General features: G+C 57.2%; 2 protein-coding genes across 2 annotated transcripts; both read left to right on the top strand.

The window, feature by feature from the left end:
* The first annotated feature begins 2282 nt into the window (after positions 1-2282).
* CDK2AP2 (cyclin dependent kinase 2 associated protein 2) lies at positions 2283-4490 on the top strand. Its single transcript, XM_006210706.3, has 4 exons — positions 2283-2976; positions 3274-3374; positions 3462-3594; positions 3964-4490. Exons 1-4 carry the CDS (start codon positions 2895-2897, stop codon positions 4029-4031), a joined length of 384 nt encoding a protein of 127 aa, XP_006210768.1. The 5' UTR covers positions 2283-2894; the 3' UTR covers positions 4032-4490.
* Positions 4491-5683: 1193 nt separating this feature from the next.
* Positions 5684-18876, top strand: PITPNM1 (phosphatidylinositol transfer protein membrane associated 1). The gene is made up of 24 exons (XM_072970419.1): positions 5684-5859; positions 6807-6925; positions 8392-8606; positions 8692-8813; positions 9015-9239; positions 10670-10996; positions 11074-11169; positions 11250-11357; positions 12063-12124; positions 12218-12468; positions 12786-12975; positions 13060-13167; positions 13409-13566; positions 13651-13859; positions 14303-14473; positions 15116-15280; positions 15514-15662; positions 15790-15900; positions 16322-16438; positions 16642-16790; positions 16878-17027; positions 17126-17309; positions 17631-17759; positions 18392-18876. The coding sequence occupies exons 2-24, from the start codon at positions 6848-6850 to the stop codon at positions 18653-18655; spliced, it is 3738 nt and encodes a 1245-aa protein (XP_072826520.1). The 5' UTR covers positions 5684-5859; positions 6807-6847; the 3' UTR covers positions 18656-18876.
* The last annotated feature ends 243 nt before the right edge of the window (positions 18877-19119 follow it).

Below are 19119 nucleotides of genomic sequence, written 5' to 3'. Positions count from 1 at the left end.
TCCCAACATGTCAAGAGTGCACAATATCAACATGTAATCACCATTAATTTTGACCTTGATCACCTTGCTTAAGATAGTGTTTGTCAGGTTTCCGTACTGTAAAACCACTCTTTCCCCTGTTATGTACTGTACTCTTGGAAGGAAGTCGCCATGTACAGCCTGCACTTAAGGGATGGAGGGTTAATAAACCTCCTCATTAAGGGCAGAGTTTCTACATAAATTACTTGAAATTCTCCTGTCCAGGAGATTTGTCTCTTCTCCATTTATTTATTTTTTCAATCATTTATTTATATCAATATGGACTCACAAATATTTATTTGATACAAGTTATAATCCAATACTATTTTATTTATTTTTTTCCTCAAATTGCTCCACCTTTGGCCACTGGACACTCTTTCAGTTGGTTCCTGTGTCCCTTTGACATACTCCCATCATTATGGGGTTTGGAGTTTGGGGTTTTTTGCTTTGTTTTGTTTTGTTTTGTTTTAGCATTTTCTTACTTTCTGACACGACTAGATACTCCAGAATCATCTTGTATATTTCCTGCCCCAGTCCTAGCATCAGCCATTTCTCCAAAACACTCTGGTTCCTTTTATTGGGAATGGTATCAGAAACCAAGAACTGAGTGCTGGGTTGCCTCTAGGCCCTCTCAGTTGACAGAGTGAGGAGACATATATATGTACACTAACCTGTAAATTTTAAAATATTTTTGTATGTAACCAACTGTATTTATATTAAGCTAAACATGAATTCATGCTGATATTTCCAACTCCAATCCATGACCACATAGATCATTCTAGCCTCCTCCCCTTGCTTACCTGTAACTTATTCCAAGAGAGAAATCACCCATTCTACATTTACATTTTTGTCTTTGTTCTTTCAGACTCCACTCATTTCCAGCTTAGCACCTTATTCCCCTCCTCCCTTTAGTGAGGCTGCTTTATACATTTGTGATACAGCTGAATTTTTCTGTTATATTCTGCATTCCATCCTGGGATCCCTTGATCTCCTAAATAATTTTTAAAGTATGCATACATTAAAGTTTCCTCTTTGACAAATGCTTAATGTCTTGTATTTACCATTACAGTCACACAGAATCATCTTACTGCTCTAAAAAAATTCCCTATGCTTTACCCCTCAACCTCACTTTGGCAACCAGTAACTTGTTTACCCTCTGTATAAGTTTGCTTTTACCAGAATGTCATACAATTGGAATCATACAGTATGTGGATTTTTCAGACTGGCTTCTTTCACTCAGCAATATGCCTGCCTGTGTCTTTTTGAGGCTCCTAAGACTATTTCCTTTTACTGCTGAATAGTCCATTGTATAGCCATTTCATGGTTTACTTATCCATTCACCTATTGAATGCCCCCGTCTCTGGGAAGACTTCTGGATGTCACGAGACAGACCCCTTCCTCTAAGTTCCAATGCATCTTGTCCCAGTTTCCACATTGTCTTACTGTATTGTGTGCCTTTGCTTCTCTGTCTGTCTCTCCTTGAGACTAGGAGCTCCTTGAGGACAGAAGCTATGGCCAGTTCACTTTAGTATCAGTGTCCAGAACAAGGCCTGAGATGGAGGATGGAGTCAGAAAATGTTTGTTGGATGAGTGAATGAATAAATGTCCTGGGAGTGAGGAAAACCTATAGACCTGGGGGCATCAAGGGTACACAAGGCCAGAGTTTTGGGGAGAAGTAGCCTGGCAGGCAGGGTTAGTGTTTGGAGGACAGTCCAAGATCTTGGGTTGTGAGGAATAAGATTTGAGGGGAGAGGTCTGGGTGGAGAAATGGATGGGAAAAAGCAGAATGAAACAATAAGCAGTCTATGAATATTCATTTAATCCACACAAGAACCTTATAATTATTAGTGTCCCCATTTTACAGATGGGGAAGCTGAGGCATATCATCGAGGTAACTTGCCCAAGTGCAAATCGCTAGCGTGGGTGGGGGTGTGAAATTGAAATCAGATGGTGCATGGCCCATGTCCAGGATGGTCCGTGGTACAGGGCCTGGCATGCAGCAAGTATTCAAGGTTAGCTGTTCCTGCTATTGTCCTTATGAGGCACAGGCCTGGAGCCTTGGAGGTTGGGGGGCAGGTTGAAGAGTCTTTGAGGTCGCCCTTGAACCTTACACTAGCCTAGACCCGACGTCCAGGCAATTGGGAGGAGCAGGCGCGTCTGTAGCGTTGATGAGGGACCCGTTGCCATGGGAACAAATGAGCCCTGAAGAGGGCGCATGCGTGGATCGCGGACAGGTTGCTGAACCGGTGAAAGGTGACGTAAAAGCGCACGGGGTGGGGCGCAGGGCTCGGAACGTCAAAGCCCTGCGTCCTCCGGCACCCAGAGCGGCGGAAAGGCGTGCGCGCGCGGAGGCAGCGACAGCGACGGCGACAGCAGCCCCAGCTGGATGGGACGGGCAGCGTGAAGCTGACGTACAAAGCGAGTGAGGTGTGAGGTTGGCACCCGAGCCCGGGAAACACCCGCTCTGCGCGAACCACGACGGACCAGACCCAGGTCCGGGTTTCCGAGGCCCCGCCTCTCGGGCTTTGGGACTAATCGAATTGAGAGCGCGCCTGTCCGGGCCGCGAACTCGCCAATTGCGGAGGGCGTCGGCCGTCGCCCAATCCGGAGCAGACAGGTGCGAGGTCCGGAAGGCGGGGGCCAATCAGCAGTGGTTGCGGCCTATTGGGGCAAGCCTCTGCCAATGAGAAGGCCCGAGTGACATCTTCGCGCGCCAATCGGGAGTGAGGGAGCGTTCCTACCCGCCCGTCCTTCCGGCCTGAGCTCTATTTACCAGGGGCGTGCTGCCGGCTTGCCAATCAGAGCGCGGCTGAGCGGCCAGGCAGCCAACCCGGGAGGAGCGGCCGGCCGGCGTCTGCCGCACCCAAGAGTTGGGGATGTCCTACAAACCCATCGCCCCCGCCCCCAGCAGCACCCCTGGCTCCAGCACCCCTGGGCCCGGCACCCCGGTCCCTACAGGTGAGGATCCACCCCTGCTCTCCTGCCCGGGCGGTCGCTATCTCGAGAAGACGGCCTGAGTTCTGCAACACTGGGCCTGCTGCTTACCCTCCCTGAGCCTCAGTTTGCTGGCCTGTGAAGTGGGCGTGGCCACGTAAGGGCTTGTTGGTGATGCTCAGGGGGAGGGGTTTGTCTTGAAGTTAAGCAGCCTGACTGAAGCATTCCTTTGCAGGGAATGGTGTGAATCCGGTCGCGGGCTTGAACGCCGGGACGAGGCGTCCCTGCCCCTCGCTGACCTCTTACTCTTGCATGTTGCAGCCGGAAGTGTCCCATCGCCATCGGGCTCGGTGCCGGGAGCCGCTGCCCCTTTCAGACCACTGTTTAATGACTTTGGACCGCCCTCCATGGGCTACGTACAGGTGAGTGGAGCTGAAGGATTGCCTATTGATGGGCACTGGAGGCCCCCTCTTGGACTAAGATCACTGCCCTATTCTCTTTTGACATAGGCAATGAAACCACCTGGCGCCCAGGGTTCCCAGAGCACTTACACGGACCTGCTGTCGGTCATAGAGGAGATGGGCAAAGAGATCCGACCCACCTATGCTGGCAGCAAGAGCGCCATGGAGCGCCTGAAGAGAGGTAAGTGAGACCAGGCCCACCACCCCTGCCCAGAAGACTAACACTGGACAGTCCTTCACTAGGGAAGGGAAGACATCTGGAGGCCATCTGAGCCAAGCCTAGACTAGGGCCAGTATCACTATCCAGAGAGGCGTTTTGAATTGAATTGAAATTGAGTCAATTTCCAGGGAAGGGCCAGGGAATTTATATTTAAACAGAGAAGTTTTGAAGATTATCCAAACTTCTTATCTCATCCAGCCCTTCATTAGATTATAGTCCCTTTTACTGAAAGGAAAGGAGATAGAGGGAGGGGTCTTCCTCTGGAGGATGGGGGTGGGACTGTGGAGGGTCGCTGAGATCCTGTATGTTACTTCCCCATTCCCACTCCAGGCATCATCCATGCCCGGGCCCTAGTCAGAGAGTGCCTGGCAGAAACAGAGCGGAACGCTCGCACGTAACAGGACTAGACTCCACCTCAGCATCTGGACCTTTCCTGGCCACTGCAGAGCACCTGCTTCTCCCTGGCCTTCACCCCGAGTTGCACTTCCCATCCTGGGCTTCCTGACTTGTGTCCTCTGGTGGGTGCCCTCCAGGAACCAGTAGGCGGCTCTCACTCCAGTCGGCAGCACTAACTGAAACCCCTGAAAGAGTTAACAGCGAGGTCACTGTGAGTCCCATCCATGACCTGCCAACAGTGTTGATCCAACTGGAGCTTTCTCCTTTCTGCGGCCCCCACCACTCAGCACTTACCCAGGACTTCTCACCACTTTCCCCAGACCCCTTTTACCCCAGCAGGGCCTCAGAAGGCCTGTTGCCTCCCTGCCTCATCTCCTGGGCCATAGCGACTCTTTTCTCAATGTCTTTTGCTAAAATGCCATTTTTGTATAAATAAAAGATAATTTGGAATTGTTCTCTCAGCTCATAGTCTTTCTGAGTCTGGTGCTTCTGCTAAGCCTGGATGGGTCAGGAAGAAAAAAGGGAAAGAGGAGGCTCTGGAAGGGGGTAAGGGGTGGTGCAGTGGGTGGGACAGAGACCAGCTGAGCCCGCCTTTGCCTTTCTTCCACTGTCCATTGACCTTGAGTGGTACTCTGTCCTTCTCTGGCCTTCAACCTTCCAGCTGTAGGTAGTGCAGAGGGTTGAGCTCCATTAGCTGAGAACCCTGCCCTCCTTCACATGATGCCACCAGGGGGCAGTGCAGGGCCTTGGCTGCCTCTACAGCTGGATGGCACTGTCTCCAGCCTAAACCCAGAGGGTTCTTCCTCTAGATTAGCCATGATGCCTTGCAGAGTGGAAATGCCAGTTCATTTAAGCCACACCCTCACATGCCTTAATGCCCTAACATCCTAAACTCGAATGAGCCCTGGAGGCTCTGAAAACACCCCATCTCTGCATCCTGAGGAAAGGGAGCACTGCTGTTTCCTTCCCCTTAGGACCTGAGAAAGTCAAGGAGAGAGTACTAGCCTCTGACGTGGGTGACCCAGCTCAGTGCTGCCATACACTGTCCCAGTGCCTTCTAGCCAACTGGGTGTGGTCCCAGGAGCCCAGCCCTCAGCTGTCTCAGCCTTTGCCTGGGATCTGGTGGCTGGCTGTTGGCCAAACTTGTAGACCCGGAAGGTATAGGTGGGAAAAGCCATGGATCCCTATTCTGGGACTAGCCCAAGGATTTGGTGACTGCAGCCCTCTTCTGCTTGGGTGTGTAGCTGAATGACCCTAGAGGTGTGGGGCCCTGGAACCAGCTAGGTAGAGGCAGGTCAGAGACCAGCTTCTGGCCAGATTTTGGACGGGGAGACATTTCCCCCACCCTGGGTCCCAGGTTACAAAGGCCAGGGAGGTTGGGAATGGGACTCTGTCATATTTCCATAGTACACAGGGTCTGAGCCACGGTGCAGATAGGAACCAAGAGTGCTTTGGGAATCCCAAAGAACAGCAGGAGTAAAAAGCGCCAGTATTTGGAGAACGGCCTCTTCCCCGTCGCCTTGGGGAAGGAAGACGGGCCACCCTCCGCCGCGGGCGGGGCTGCCCGGACCCCGCAGGGGTGGGGAGGGCTAGCCGGGCCCAGGAAGGGGGCGGGGCGGCTGCAGTGACGCGGCGGGCGGTGGGGAGGGAGGGCAGGGGAGCCGGCGGGCAGACCGGGAGGAAGGTCGGGGCCATGGGCCCGCGCTGCTTCTCTAGAGGGTCCGGCTACTGCTGGAAGCCAAGGCTGGGGCTGGGGGCGCTCCGGGCCCCGACCCACAGCCGGTCCGCCCCTGTCCGTACCGGGTGAGGGGCCTCCGCTGTAAACTAGAGGTGAGCCGGGACGTTATCGGGCGGGCCAAGAGCACGGCGGGGGACCGGGGCTCCGGGGAGCAGAGGGAAGTGGGGACAGCGGGGCCGCTAGACTGCTCGCTGGGTACGAGGTGGGGGTGGAGGCTGGAGCGAAACTGAGGAGCAAGTGGTCGGAGTGGGTCTCTTAGGACAGGGGCTTCGTGGGATACTTTTGCCTCACCCTGAAGAGGGGTCAGCCCCCAGGAAGGATGATGGGGTGGCTGCATAGACGAGTGCCGAGCGTCCAGGGAGGATGCTGGGAAGGCGAAAGTTGAGGGCTGGGCTACCGGCCTGGGTGGGGAAGGCAGGTCTAGGGGGCGGAGGTGTTAGTTATCCGCTCCTAGAAGGTGGGTTTGGGTGCGGGAGGTGGGGAACATTGACAGTACGCTGACAGGAGGGGCGCACCGGGCTCTGCGGAGAGACATCCTGGGGGACAAGGTTCTAAGTAGACGTCCATGAGTGGGGGACAACGGACCACATCAACTTGGGGAAAGGGATGCAGGGGGCGGGCCCCGAGGGGCCCGTTGTGGAAGGCCGGCCCGGAAGGAGGGGCCTGGGGGCTGCTGAGGGCGGGCCCCCAAGAGATGCTGTTCTGAGGGGGCTTAGGGGACTGCGGCGGCCGTAGAGGCCAGGTTGGCCAGCTAGCCCGCCGGCCAGCGCCCGCCGCTCCGGGGGGCTCGCGTCAGCGCTCGGTTGCCATGGCGATGGGCGGGCGGGGGGCGGGGGCTGCGTGGAAAAGAGGTCAGCGCTCAGCCTCGCAGCGGCTCCCGGCCCCCCGCGGCGTTGGCTGCACCGCTGGGCTGGCCTCCGCCTCCCCGGTGGAGGGGCCGGGCATGGGGTCCCGCGGTCCGAGCCCCTCGGCCGGCGGCCAGGGCTCGGGGCCGCGCGCCGCCGCCCCGCACTGACAGCCGCGCGGTGCCCTGCGCCAGGCGGAGCCGAGGCCGCGCGCCGCCGGCGGAGCGTCTTCAGGATGCTCATCAAGGAGTACCACATTCTGCTGCCCATGAGCCTCGACGAGTACCAGGTGGCTCAGCTCTACATGATCCAGGTGAGGCCAGTGAGAAAAGGGAGACCAAGGGGAAGGCCATGCTTCATGATAGGATAACCGCAGGAGCTCGCAGGCTACACCTGGGACAAGGGGGGCCGGGCCCAGCTTATCCCCGCTCCAGTCCAGCTCTGGGGCTTGGATGGGCTCAGAGGCTGGAGGAGGAGAGAGAGGTTCCCCAGTTGGATGTAGGAGTGGGGGTGGTGGCGGTGAAGGGTTGTGGGAAAAGCGGCAGAAGGGCCTAGTGGTACCTCCCCACCCTCTAAGAGCCCAGCTCCTGCTGTACGCTCAGCCCACAGCTGATCTCCTTTAATCCTCCTCAGAATCTGTAATCCTTTGAGGGTAAGGAAAGGCGTGCACAAGGAGGCAGGAGTGGGAGGCAGAAAGTGAGGAGGGGTCCCAGGTGGGAGGGAAGGACTGGGAGGGGGATCCCAGATCGTGAAGGATCCCGGCAATCTCAGGCAGTCAGGGACATGGGATGAGGATCAGGCCCCAAAACTGTGATGGAGAGGGGCAGGCAGACCCCGGAGGGTGAGGTCTGGGCTAAGAGGAAGGGGGTATAGGTCTGGGCTTGGGCTGTGAGGATGAGCAGTGCAGGCTCTCAGGAGCAGAGAGGAGAGACCTATTCTAGATGTGCTCCCCAGACATGGGGGCCAGAGTCTGAGCAGGCAAGAGGGCTGGGATCTGGTCTTAGGGGGGTTGAGTGGGCCAAATTCAAGCTCCAGAGCCACATAAGGGCAGGATTTGAGTGCTAACTATGAGGGATGGGGCAGGCATTGGTTTTGGGGTCCTAGAAAGGTGGGGACCCCCTTTACTCTCCTTGATTCTTCCAGCCCACCCACCCTGGGCCCCCTTGCTAGGAACACATGCAGCATGTTCCCGTCTCAGGAGCTTACACTGGCTTCCCCTCTGCCTTGAATACTTCCCCCACCTCACATCTGCTCAGCACTCTCCCTCTTCCTAAGACATATTCAAATCAAGGTCATGTTATCTTCTCAATGAGGGCTTCCCTGACCATCCTATGGAAACTGCAACCCCCAACTCTATCCCTCTTACACTGTTGTGTGCTTTCTTTTTACCATAGCACTTACCACCTTCTAACATACCACATAATTTCCTTTTTTTTCTGTTATCTGTCTCCCTCCACTAGAATGTAAGTTCCACAAGGGCAGGCAGGGGTCTTTGTTCTGTACATTAACAGATCCCAATTAATATAATCCCAGATAATGCCCAGAATAGAGCAGATGACAATTACTTGAATGACTGAATAAATACTGGCTTGCAGAACCCCTTAGGGGACTGGACTCCTGACCCCAGGAGCTACCAGGGACCAGGGTAGGGTTTCCAAGAGTTAGAAAGGCTGGGACTAGGGCCTCAGAGCTGCACAGGGGGCCAGGCCTAGCTGGGGATCCCATCCCGAGAGCTGAGCTGGAGCTGAGCTGCTCATTTTGTTCTGCCCTGGACTGCAGAAAAAGAGCCGAGAGGAGTCAAGTGGCGAGGGCAGTGGCGTGGAGATCTTGGCCAACCGGCCCTACACAGATGGGCCCGGCGGCAGTGGGCAATACACGCACAAGGTGTACCACGTGGGCTCCCACATCCCAGGCTGGTTCCGGGCGCTGCTGCCCAAGGCTGCCCTGCAGGTGGAGGAGGAATCCTGGAATGCTTATCCCTACACCCGAACCCGGTGAGTAGGTGGGGCAGGCCTAGGGCCATGAGGGGAACAGCCCTGGTGGGCACAGTAATAACCCTCGCCCCTGCCCTCTGCCTAGGTACACCTGCCCCTTTGTGGAGAAATTCTCCATTGAAATAGAGACCTATTACCTGCCTGATGGGGGGCAGCAGCCGAATGTCTTCAACCTGAGTGGGGCTGAGAGGAGACAGCGCATCCTCGGTGAGGCCTAGAGCCAGTGGGGGGACCTGGAGCCCCTCTCAGGCCACCTGCCCCCTTGACAGGCAGCCTCTGACAAGTCTCAGGCTCTCCTGGGCCTCGGTTCCTATGCATGAAAATCTGCCCTCCCAATCCCTAAGTGGGGAGGGGGTGGCAGGGGCTGGAGGGGGCTGGTATTGCTCAGTACTGCTGGAACCCCCTCAGATACTATCGACATTGTGCGGGATGCAGTGGCCCCAGGCGAGTACAAAGCAGAAGAGGACCCCCGGCTGTACCGCTCGGCCAAGACGGGCCGAGGACCGCTGACTGACGACTGGGCACGCACAGCAGCCCAGACGGGGCCCCTCATGTGCGCCTATAAGCTGTGCAAGGTTGAGTTCCGCTACTGGGGCATGCAGGCCAAGATTGAACAGTTCATCCACGATGTTGGTGAGCACCCAGCCACAGGAGATTCCATTTACCTAGCATGCACCGGGCCCTTGTTTGAGCCAGGGATGCTCCCAGTCCACTGGGGACACAGAAACATAAAGCCATTGCTTCCATTTGATGTGGTGAGCGCTGAGGCACAGGGGAGCAGTGCTGCTTAGCCAGGGGTTGGGGGAGCCTAGCCTTGAGGTATGGGTAAGAGTCAGGAGAACAAGAAGCTGGAGATATGATCTCTGAAATTCAGAGATGCTGCTTCTCATCCATTAAGATTCTAAGCCTCTCCAGTATTCTGTGGGTCAAGTGAGGCTTAGAGACCCTCAGGAGGGTCACTAGCTCTAACGGGCATGCTAAGGAGAGTAGGCCAAAGCTGTGACTCTGTCATTCTCTCGGGAGTCCCTCCCACTCCTAGCTCCAAGCCCCATCCTCTGGCCCTGTTATCAGAAGGCCCTGTTTCACACCCCCTAAAACTAACCCAACAGCTTATCCGAGGTCTGAGGGTGGGCTACCTGCAGGTAGAAGGATGGGGGTATCCAGGGACCTGGGTTCGACTCCACCACAGACTCACAGAACCTCTAGTGAGACACTTCCCATCTCTGCACCTTAATTTTCCCTTCTGTAAATGAGGAAGAGGTTGAGCCAGATGTTAAAAGCTAATATTGATTACAACATGGCAAATCCTCTGCTAATCACTTTTCATGCAAAATCTACTTTAACACCCACAACACCCCTCAAGGTAAGGACTAGTATTCCCATTTTACAGATGAAGAAATTAGCTTAGGGAGTGATACAGACTCCTTGTCTTACATTTGGAAAAATACCAAGAAGCAGAAATAACAAAATGAAATTCACCCATGTATAACCGCTATTGAGATTCTGATATATTTCCTTCCAAAAGTTTATAATTATAATTCAATCGTTATTACTTTAATTCCTAGATATTGAATTTCTAACTTTATTTCTCTGCTTAAGATGAAAATATCCCAGAATGGGTATCATGTTTTGCTACAACCTTTGTTAAGTGCCAACACTTCCATTAACTTTTAACACCTTCATTAACCATCAACAATTTCATTAACTGTTAACGCCTTAATTGTTAACGTCTCTGAAGAAGTCAGCAGGAAGCCAGCTGAAAGAGATCAAGAACACACATTTGTCCCAGCTTCCCGGGGTGCTAGGTGGGCTCAGTGCTCAGAGTTGGCATGTCCAGAGGGATAAAAGAGGCAGTGGGCAGGGAGGGAGGTGGGGCAAGAAGACACATGCCCCAGTTTCCACTCCCATCTCCTGGACCGCATTTGCCCTGCCCTACTTTGCTCTGGGTGGGTGGTGTGCCCAGGGGAGCCATTACCCGAACTCAAGGGCTGGGCATGTGGCTGCAGCGTCAGGAAAACTCAGGATTGGGGGTGAGGGTGGTTTTGATGCCTGGGCACCTACAGGTCTGCGTCGGGTGATGCTGCGGGCCCACCGCCAGGCCTGGTGCTGGCAGGATGAATGGACAGAGCTGAGCATGGCTGACATCCGGGCACTGGAGGATGAGACCGCCCGCATGCTGGCACAGCGCATGGCCAAGTGCAACACAAGCAGTGAGGGACCTGAGGCCCAGCCCCCAGGGAAGCCAAGCAGTGAGGCCCGGGCTGGGGCCAGCCATGCTGGCACCCCCGATGGGCCTGAGGCCCCCCCAGGCCCTGATGCCTCACCAGATGCCAGCTTCAGCAAGCAGTGGTCCTCATCCTCCCGTTCCTCCTACTCATCCCAGCATGGAGGTATGGTTGGGGCACAGGGATGGGAGGGAGTGACCCTCAAGCTGGACTCCCAGGCTAAGACCGATGTGGCCCTGCAGGGGGCGTGTCTCCCCAGAGTTTGTCCGAGTGGCGCATGCAGAACATTGCCCGAGACTCTGAGAACAGCTCTGAAGAGGAGTTCTTTGATGCCCATGGTCAGCATCACAGTCCTTTAGGGTGTGGGGGTCCCTAAGAAGCTCCAACCACCCCATAACACAGCCCCTTGTCCCTTCAGAAGGCTTCTCGGACAGTGATGAGGTCTTCCCCAAGGAGATGACCAAGTGGAACTCCAATGACTTCATTGACGCCTTTGCCTCCCCCATGGAGGCTGAGGGGGCACCAGGTAAAGATCCCACATTGGGTTGCCAGCCACCAGCACCTCGTATGCAATGGGGACTTGGAGAACAGCTCATTCTGAAAATTAATGGGGTCTAAAATGAATGTAAATCCAGAAACGATGCTCCTTAAATACACATGGATAATGGGTGGATGGATGGATGGATGGGTAGATGATTGATGATTGGAGTGTAGTCAAGGTTCAGACACAGCATGAAGAATGGAGTTAAATTTGGAGTACAGGAAGGCTTCACGTGGGAGGTGATGTCTAAGCTGGATTTTGAAGGATTGGACCAGCTCTGTCCAAAAGAACTTTCTGTGATGATGAAAATGATCTAGCCACTAGCCACATGTGGCTGTCAAGCACTTGAAATGTGGCTAGTGTGACTGAGGAACTGAATTTTGTATTTTAATTCATTTCAATTTGAATATGCACATGTGGCTAGTGGCTATGATACTGGACAGGGCAGGATTAGAAGGAATTTTCCAGGCAAACAGGCATTGTGGGGAAAGGCATCTCTGTCAGCAGCATGTGCAAAGGCCCAGAAACGTGAAGTGACCTGGGAGAGTCAGATGAGAGGAGGTCAGAGGAAGATGGGGAGCAGATGGGGGGGTGCTCAGGCAGACAGCAGAGCAGGGGTACCTGAAGTTCCAGATGAGGGGATCCCCACAAACCCCTCAGTCTCCTACACTGGCTTTCCCCATCCTACAGACCCTGGAACTGAGGCTACCAAAGACATTGGGGATGGGGCCCGAGCACCCAGGGACTCAGAAGTGAGTATGGTTGGCCACCCCACATCGCAGTTCTGCCCACCAGCCGGCCGGGCCACTGCTCTGACACCCCTGGCACCCCATTGTGCCCCGCAGGGCCCAGATGGAACAGGGGATCTGGGGGCTGAGACATGCGCAGTCCACGCCCTCTTCCTCATCCTGCACAGTGGCAACATCCTAGACTCGGGTCCTGGAGACACCAACTCCAAGCAGGCGGATGTGCAGACGCTGAGCCTGGCCTTCGAGGCTGTCACCCGAATCCACTTCCCTGAGGCCCTGGGCCACGTGGCGCTGCGCCTGGTGCCCTGCCCACCCATCTGTGCCGCTGCCTATGCCCTTGTCTCCAAGTACTGGTCAGGGTGGAAGGGTGGGGGACACCCAGGGTCCCAAAGTGTGGACAGCCACTTGGGGGCTCCTAGGACCAGAGAGGCCCCATGGGGGGAAGGGGAGGAGGCCAGGAAGCCAGACACCTAGGCCAGTTACGCACCCATTTGGACCTCAGTTTCTAGTCAGTGGCTCCATCATAAAGGCCTCTTGGATACTGACTGACTTCTCCACAAAGGCCCCACAGTGCTGGGACTTGCCAACAGGCCAAGGGGACTTAGAATGGGCAGTGGCGGGCCTGGAGGCCCCCCACAACCCATTATGCCCTCTCCTCCTACAGCCTGAGCCCCTACAGTCATGACGGCGACAGCCTGTCTCGCTCCCAGGACCACATTCCACTGGCTGCCCTGCCGCTGCTGGCCACCTCATCCTCCCGATACCAGGGCGCTGTGGCCACTGTCATCGCCCGCACCAACCAGGCCTACGCCGCTTTCCTGCGCTCGTCTGAGGGCGCCGGCTTCTGTGGGCAGGTCAGGAGTTAGGGATGTTCTTGGGCAGCTTGCCACTGGAGCCCACCGTCCGCCTGCCTCTGATGGCACTGGCCTCTCACCCAGGTGGTGCTGATCGGAGACGGCGTCGGAGGAATCCTGGGCTTTGACGCGCTCTGCCACAGTGCTGGCGCGGGCCCTGGGAGCCGGGGCAGCAGCCGCCGAGGAAGCATGGTCAGTGTGGCTGGACCCCATCTCCTCAGGAGGGGATGTCTCTCCAGCTCTAGGTCTCTGCCCTGGGAATATGACCTCTCTCACGCCTGTCCCCTGCTGCCTCTTTCCATCCCCTCTGGGGCTCACTGGCCTGCTTGGTTTGAGTCCCTGCCCAACCCTCAAGCCTCTTTCCTCAATTTCTCATAAGTAGAAATCAATTGTCTCCAGTCCTAAGGATGTTTCTGTCCCCTATTCCATCTAGAACAATGAGCTGCTCTCCCCAGAGGTCGGCCCAGTGCGGGATCCCCTGGCAGATGGGGTGGAGGGGCTGGGCCGGGCCAGCCCAGAACCCTCGGCCCTGCCCACACAGCGCGCCCCAAGTGACATGGCCAGCCCTGAGCCCGAGGGCCCTCAGAACAGGTGACGTTCCTGCCCCATCACCCCACACTGGGCTTGTGCTGGGCTGTGGAGGCAGCAGCACTGAACACCCCACCTGCCCCACAGCCTGCAGACGGCTGCCCCAACCACCTCCTCTGGAGAGCCCAGGCGGGCTAGCACAGCCTCTTGCCCATCTGCTGCCGCCACCTCTGAGGCTCCTGATGGTCCCACTAGTGCTGCTCGCCTCGACTTCAAGGTCTCCGGCTTCTTCCTCTTTGGCTCTCCGCTGGGCCTGGTGCTGGCTCTGCGCAAAACTGTGATGCCTGCCTTGGAGGGTGAGCCCACACCTTCGTCCACCCTTTCCCCTTCTCCTCCAATTTTTGTCTCACCTGAAATGTGGGTGTTAATGCCATTTCCCACTATACAAATTAAGTGGGCTGGCTAGAGAGGGGGAACCTGAGGCCCAGAAAGAAAGGACCTGCCAAGGCCAAGTTTCCCAAAGGGCACCAAGAGGAACTCATACCCACAGATACTTTTCATGAGAAAGGGTCCAACAGGCATGGAAAATGCTTCATCCTGAATCACATCAGCAAATTGAAGGCTCTGATCTCTTTTTAGACAAGAGAACTGTCTCACTCTAACCAGGACCCCAGTAACCTCCCAGGGAGTACAGTCTGGGAAGTGCTGGTTCAGGATCACACAGCATGTCAGGGTGCTGCTTCCCACACCCCCTCCCAAATGCCCAGGTGAACCCCCCCCTTTATCTTGTGGGTACCAGTGGCCCAGATGCGCCCAGCCTGTGAGCAGATCTACAACCTCTTCCATGCGGCTGACCCCTGCGCTTCCCGCCTTGAGCCCTTGCTGGCCCCCAAGTTCCAGGCCATTGCCCCACTGGCTGTGCCTCGCTACCAGAAGTTCCCCCTGGGAGATGGCTCATCCCTGCTGCTGGGTACGCCCCCAAACAAAATAAAGGGGAGAAGAAGGAGGGCACCAACTGTGGGGGTGGGGGTGGGGATGGGCCCCCTTAGCCAAGAAGACATGAGGTAGTTCCCACATTGTTAGTACCCTCTCATGTTACCACTCCCAGGACCAGGAAGCCCTCCCCTGGCCCCTTGGGCAGTGTGGATCCCCAAGACCCTCTAACATTCTCTACCCAGAAGTTGGGGGGCAGTGGTGATGACTGGGCTAGAGAGAGGAGGCAGGGTGACCCTGAGAGTGACCGCCCCCCACGGAAGTTGGGGTGCGGCTCTGTCTGTGTGTAGGGATGCACTGTGGCTCCATCTGCACTGGTGTTCATGTGTTGATGTGGGGTGTGTACTCATGCATGCAAATGAGTACCCATTTGGCCCCATGAGGCAAGTGGGCCTGCACTGGGGTGGTGATGGCAGGCATTCTGGCTGGCTGTTGGAGTGGGCAAGAGGAGAGAATGCCCCCCTCCACTTCCACCCAGGTAGCGGGCAGTTCAGGCTTGGGGAGGGCTGGCAGGGAAGGTGGTGGAGGTGTAGGGGCCAAGCTGTCCTGGAACCTTGGGTCGGAAGACAGGAGGGCAGCCTGGCCCAGTCTGCCACTGAGGTTGCCCCTCCACCCCCAGCTGACACTCTGCAGACCCACTCAGGCCTCTTTCTGGAGGAGCTGGAGATGTTGGTGCCCTCAACACCCACCTCTGCCAGCAGTGCCTTCTGGAAGGGCAGTGAGCTAGGCAATGACCCGCCAGTCCAGCCAGCTGCCCCCAGCACCACCAGTGAGGTGGTTAAGAGTAAGTCAGCCAGCCACTTGGCCCAGGGAGGGGAAACATTCCACCTCTAACACCCAGTGGAAACACCCCTGCCCCCAGCATTTGTTCTGAAAGGAGGGGGCCCCAGCACCCAACTCCGGACGCGGCAAAGAGCAGGCTTGGTGGAAAAGAGGGAGGGAAGAGCACTAGGGGCCAGACAGGTGTGCACGGGGTGGGAAGCCACCCCTGACTCACTGCCCACCGTGGCTGTACAGTCCTTGAGCGCTGGTGGGGGACCAAGCGGATTGACTACTCGCTGTACTGCCCTGAGGCGCTCACCGCCTTCCCCACCGTCACGCTGCCCCACCTCTTCCACGCCAGCTATTGGGAGTCAGCGGATGTGGTGGCCTTCATCCTGCGCCAGGTGGGCCTAGGGATACTGGGTGGGAGAGGGAACTGGACAAGGATAGGGTCCCGTGGGCTGGGGGAGAGGCAGTCCCAAGGCACCCTTCCCCACTTCACATGGCCTCGCTGGGTCCCATCCTGCACAGGTGATCGAGAAGGAGCGGCCACAGCTAACAGAGTATGAGGAGCCATCCATCTACAGCCCGGCCTTCCCCAGGGAGAAGTGGCAGCGCAAACGCACCCAAGTCAAGATCCGAGTATGAACCCTGCCCCTCCCACCCTCAAGAGCGAGGCCACATCCCCGCGTCCCTCAAGACTTTCCTGGTTGCCATCCCACCCACTGTGGCCCTGGCCCCACCTCCTCAGCCCAGCCCCTGGGTGCCACTGGTCTCCCCTCCTCCCTCCGCCAAGTCAGGTCTCGGATTGGCCCTCACCCTGCCTCACCCTCTGCACCCCACCCTGTCATGACTCTACCCCTTCAGAACCGAAGTCCACGCAGAAGCCCTCATGACCTCAGATAGAGGTCAGCAAAAGCGCCCACCCCTCGGGCCTCGCCCCTCTCGCAGCGTCCCCGCCTCCTCCAGGCCACGCCCTACTGTCTCGGCACTGGTCCCTACCAACAGCTCTTCCCGCATCCCTGTCATCTTGCTGTGGGCTCACGCTGTCTCTTCCTGCCAGAACGTCACTTCCAACCACCGGGCGAGCGATACGGTGGTGTGCGAGGGCCGCCCCCAGGTGCTGAACGGGCGCTTCATGTACGGGCCCTTGGACGTGGTCACACTCACCGGAGAGAAGGTCAGGACACAGTGGGCTTGGCTCCAGGTAGACCGGCCCCCCTCAGACTAATCTTGCCTCAAGCGGGAGCTCCCGGTCCCGCCTCCCGTCCCCTGAATAGCTCCTGGTCCCACCAGGTTGAGCCCCAAAACCCATCCACCCCCTAGGACAGGCCTGCCTCGGCCCTCCTCCACTTAGCGTCAAGGGGACCCTCTCCCCGCTAGGTGGATGTCTACATCATGACGCAGCCGCTTTCGGGCAAGTGGATCCACTTTGGCACTGAGGTCACCAACAGCTCGGGCCGCCTCACCTTCCCAGTGCCCCAAGAGCGTGCACTGGGCATCGGCGTTTACCCGGTGCGCATGGTGGTCAGGTGAGTGTGGGGGTGGGGCGGGCCACTGCGGGGAGGGGCTCCTCTGGGCCCCACCCCCATGTCACTCACGAGGCCCACGCGCCTTAGGGGCGACCACACATATGCAGAGTGCTGCCTGACTGTGGTGGCGCGTGGCACTGAGGCCGTGGTCTTTAGCATCGACGGCTCCTTCACCGCCAGCGTCTCCATCATGGGCAGTGACCCCAAGGTGCGCGCCGGAGCTGTGGACGTGGTCAGGTAGGAGCAGCCGCCTCCCAGCTCACTGTGGTGACTGGCCCCCACCCCCAGTGCACAGAGTTGAGCAGGTAGGAGCTGACGGCCGCCCCACCCCGCAGGCACTGGCAGGACACTGGCTACCTGATCGTGTATGTAACCGGTCGGCCCGATATGCAGAAGCACCGCGTGGTGGCCTGGCTATCACAGCACAACTTTCCCCACGGCGTTGTCTCCTTCTGCGACGGCCTTACCCACGATCCACTGCGCCAGAAGGCGATGTTTCTGCAAAGCCTGGTGCAGGAGGTGCTGCGGCTGGGGAGGTTCCCTCCCTGGGCTGTGGGACAGGGAGGTCCATTTGGTCCTAATGCCATCACCCCCAGATCGGTGGTGATGGAAACACCTAACAGAATGGAAAGGCTCCTATAGTTCCCTTGTGGACCTAGGGGCCCCTCATTCTTAGGGCCAACTAGGGAGGTCCAACCAGTCCCTCCTCAAGCTGGGGCCTGGTGAGGTAGACTATATAACCCTATCTGAAACAATCTGAACCCAGACACCCATCAGCCCCCACCCCCAGCCTTGTGACCCCACCCCCCTGGGGCTGCTGACTGGCCTCTCTGGCCACAGGTGGAACTGAACATCGTGGCCGGCTACGGGTCCCCCAAAGACGTGGCGGTATACGCAGCACTGGGCCTGCCCCCAAGCCAGACCTACATTGTGGGCCGCGCCGTGCGGAAACTGCAGGCTCAGTGCCAGGTGAGGACAAAGTGAAGGTGGGCACTGCAAGGCAGCCAGGGAGTGGGAGCCTGGGTCTAGGCCATAAGGACCACCTGTGTGTTAACAAGCACCTGAGGGGGCTGGCTGTGCGAAGGCTGGCGGGCTTGGGGGAACCTGGGCTCCTCCCAGGATAGAGGTCACAAGAGCTTGGAGCTGCCCTGCAGGCCAGGATTGTCAACTTAAGTTGGAGTGTGCTCAAGACCTTGAGTGCTGGTTCCACTCTGGCATGGCCCTAGGCATAGGCCTTGACCTTTCTGAACCTTAATTTCCTGTCTGTGAAATGGAAATGATAAAATGGCACAGACTTCAACAGCTATCCTGAAGATCACGTGATTTGCTGCACATCAAGAAAGCAAGTGCTTGCTAAACGTTAGCTGCTGTTATTTCCCCTCAAGATCCCATTTCACAGATGAGGAAACTCAAGATGAGGCCCAGAGAGGGGCAGAGCTAGAAGTAAAGCCAGGGTGCCCTGGCTCCCAGCCTGGGGCCAGGCAGACTATGCCAGCTCTGCAATACAGCCAGCACTCCCAGGAGCCTGGGTAGGACAGGTGAGGGCAGCTTATGGGCCTGAGACCAGCCATCCCTTCATCCTGGACCACCTCTGCCCACAGTTCCTGTCAGATGGCTATGTGGCCCACCTGGGCCAGCTGGAGGCAAGCTCCCACCCTCATGCCCCCGCGGGATCATCGAGGGCCACCCTGGCCAAGAGCAGCTATGGCGGGGCTGCCCCTGTGGACTTCCTCCGAAAACAGAGCCAGCTGCTTCGCTCAAGGGGCCCCAGCCAGGCGGAGCGGGAGGGCCCAGGGACGCCGCCCACCACCCTGGCTCGGGGCAAGGCCCGAAGCATCAGCCTCAAGTTGGACAGCGAAGAGTGAGGCCTCAACTGTGGCTGGACCTGGACTATTTATTCACACACTTGAGGGGCCCAAGTGGCCGCATGTGGAAGGCTGGGCCCCCAGCCCCACATCCTGCATCTTTGTCTGCCCCTCAGTGTTTCTTCCTTTTCGTGCTGGGGGACCAGCCCTGGGAGTGGGAGGAGGGTCCAAAGGCTTTTCCAGAGTGTAAATCCATGAAAATAAACACCACCTGCAGCCTACCTGATTGCCCACCTGCCTGGCATCACAGGGCAGCCCAGCCCACGTTTATAGTTTGATGGAGATGCTGAAGGGCAAAGAGAGGCCAGGAGGTGCCCAGGGTCATGCGACAGGCCAGAGGACAGGGCCAGGATTGGGGCCTGGGCCTCGGAGGTCTTGTGAAGAGCTCTGTCCTTCACTTTCCACAAGGCCTCATCCTGGAGAGTCAGCCTACCCTACCCCTCCCCAGCCTCCCTACCCAGGTC

Source organism: Vicugna pacos, chromosome 10 (genome assembly GCF_048564905.1).
Source record: "Vicugna pacos chromosome 10, VicPac4, whole genome shotgun sequence".
NCBI classification, from domain to species: Eukaryota; Metazoa; Chordata; class Mammalia; order Artiodactyla; family Camelidae; genus Vicugna; species Vicugna pacos.
Note: the sequence above shows the minus strand (reverse complement) of the source record. Positions and strands in the feature narration are given on the sequence as shown.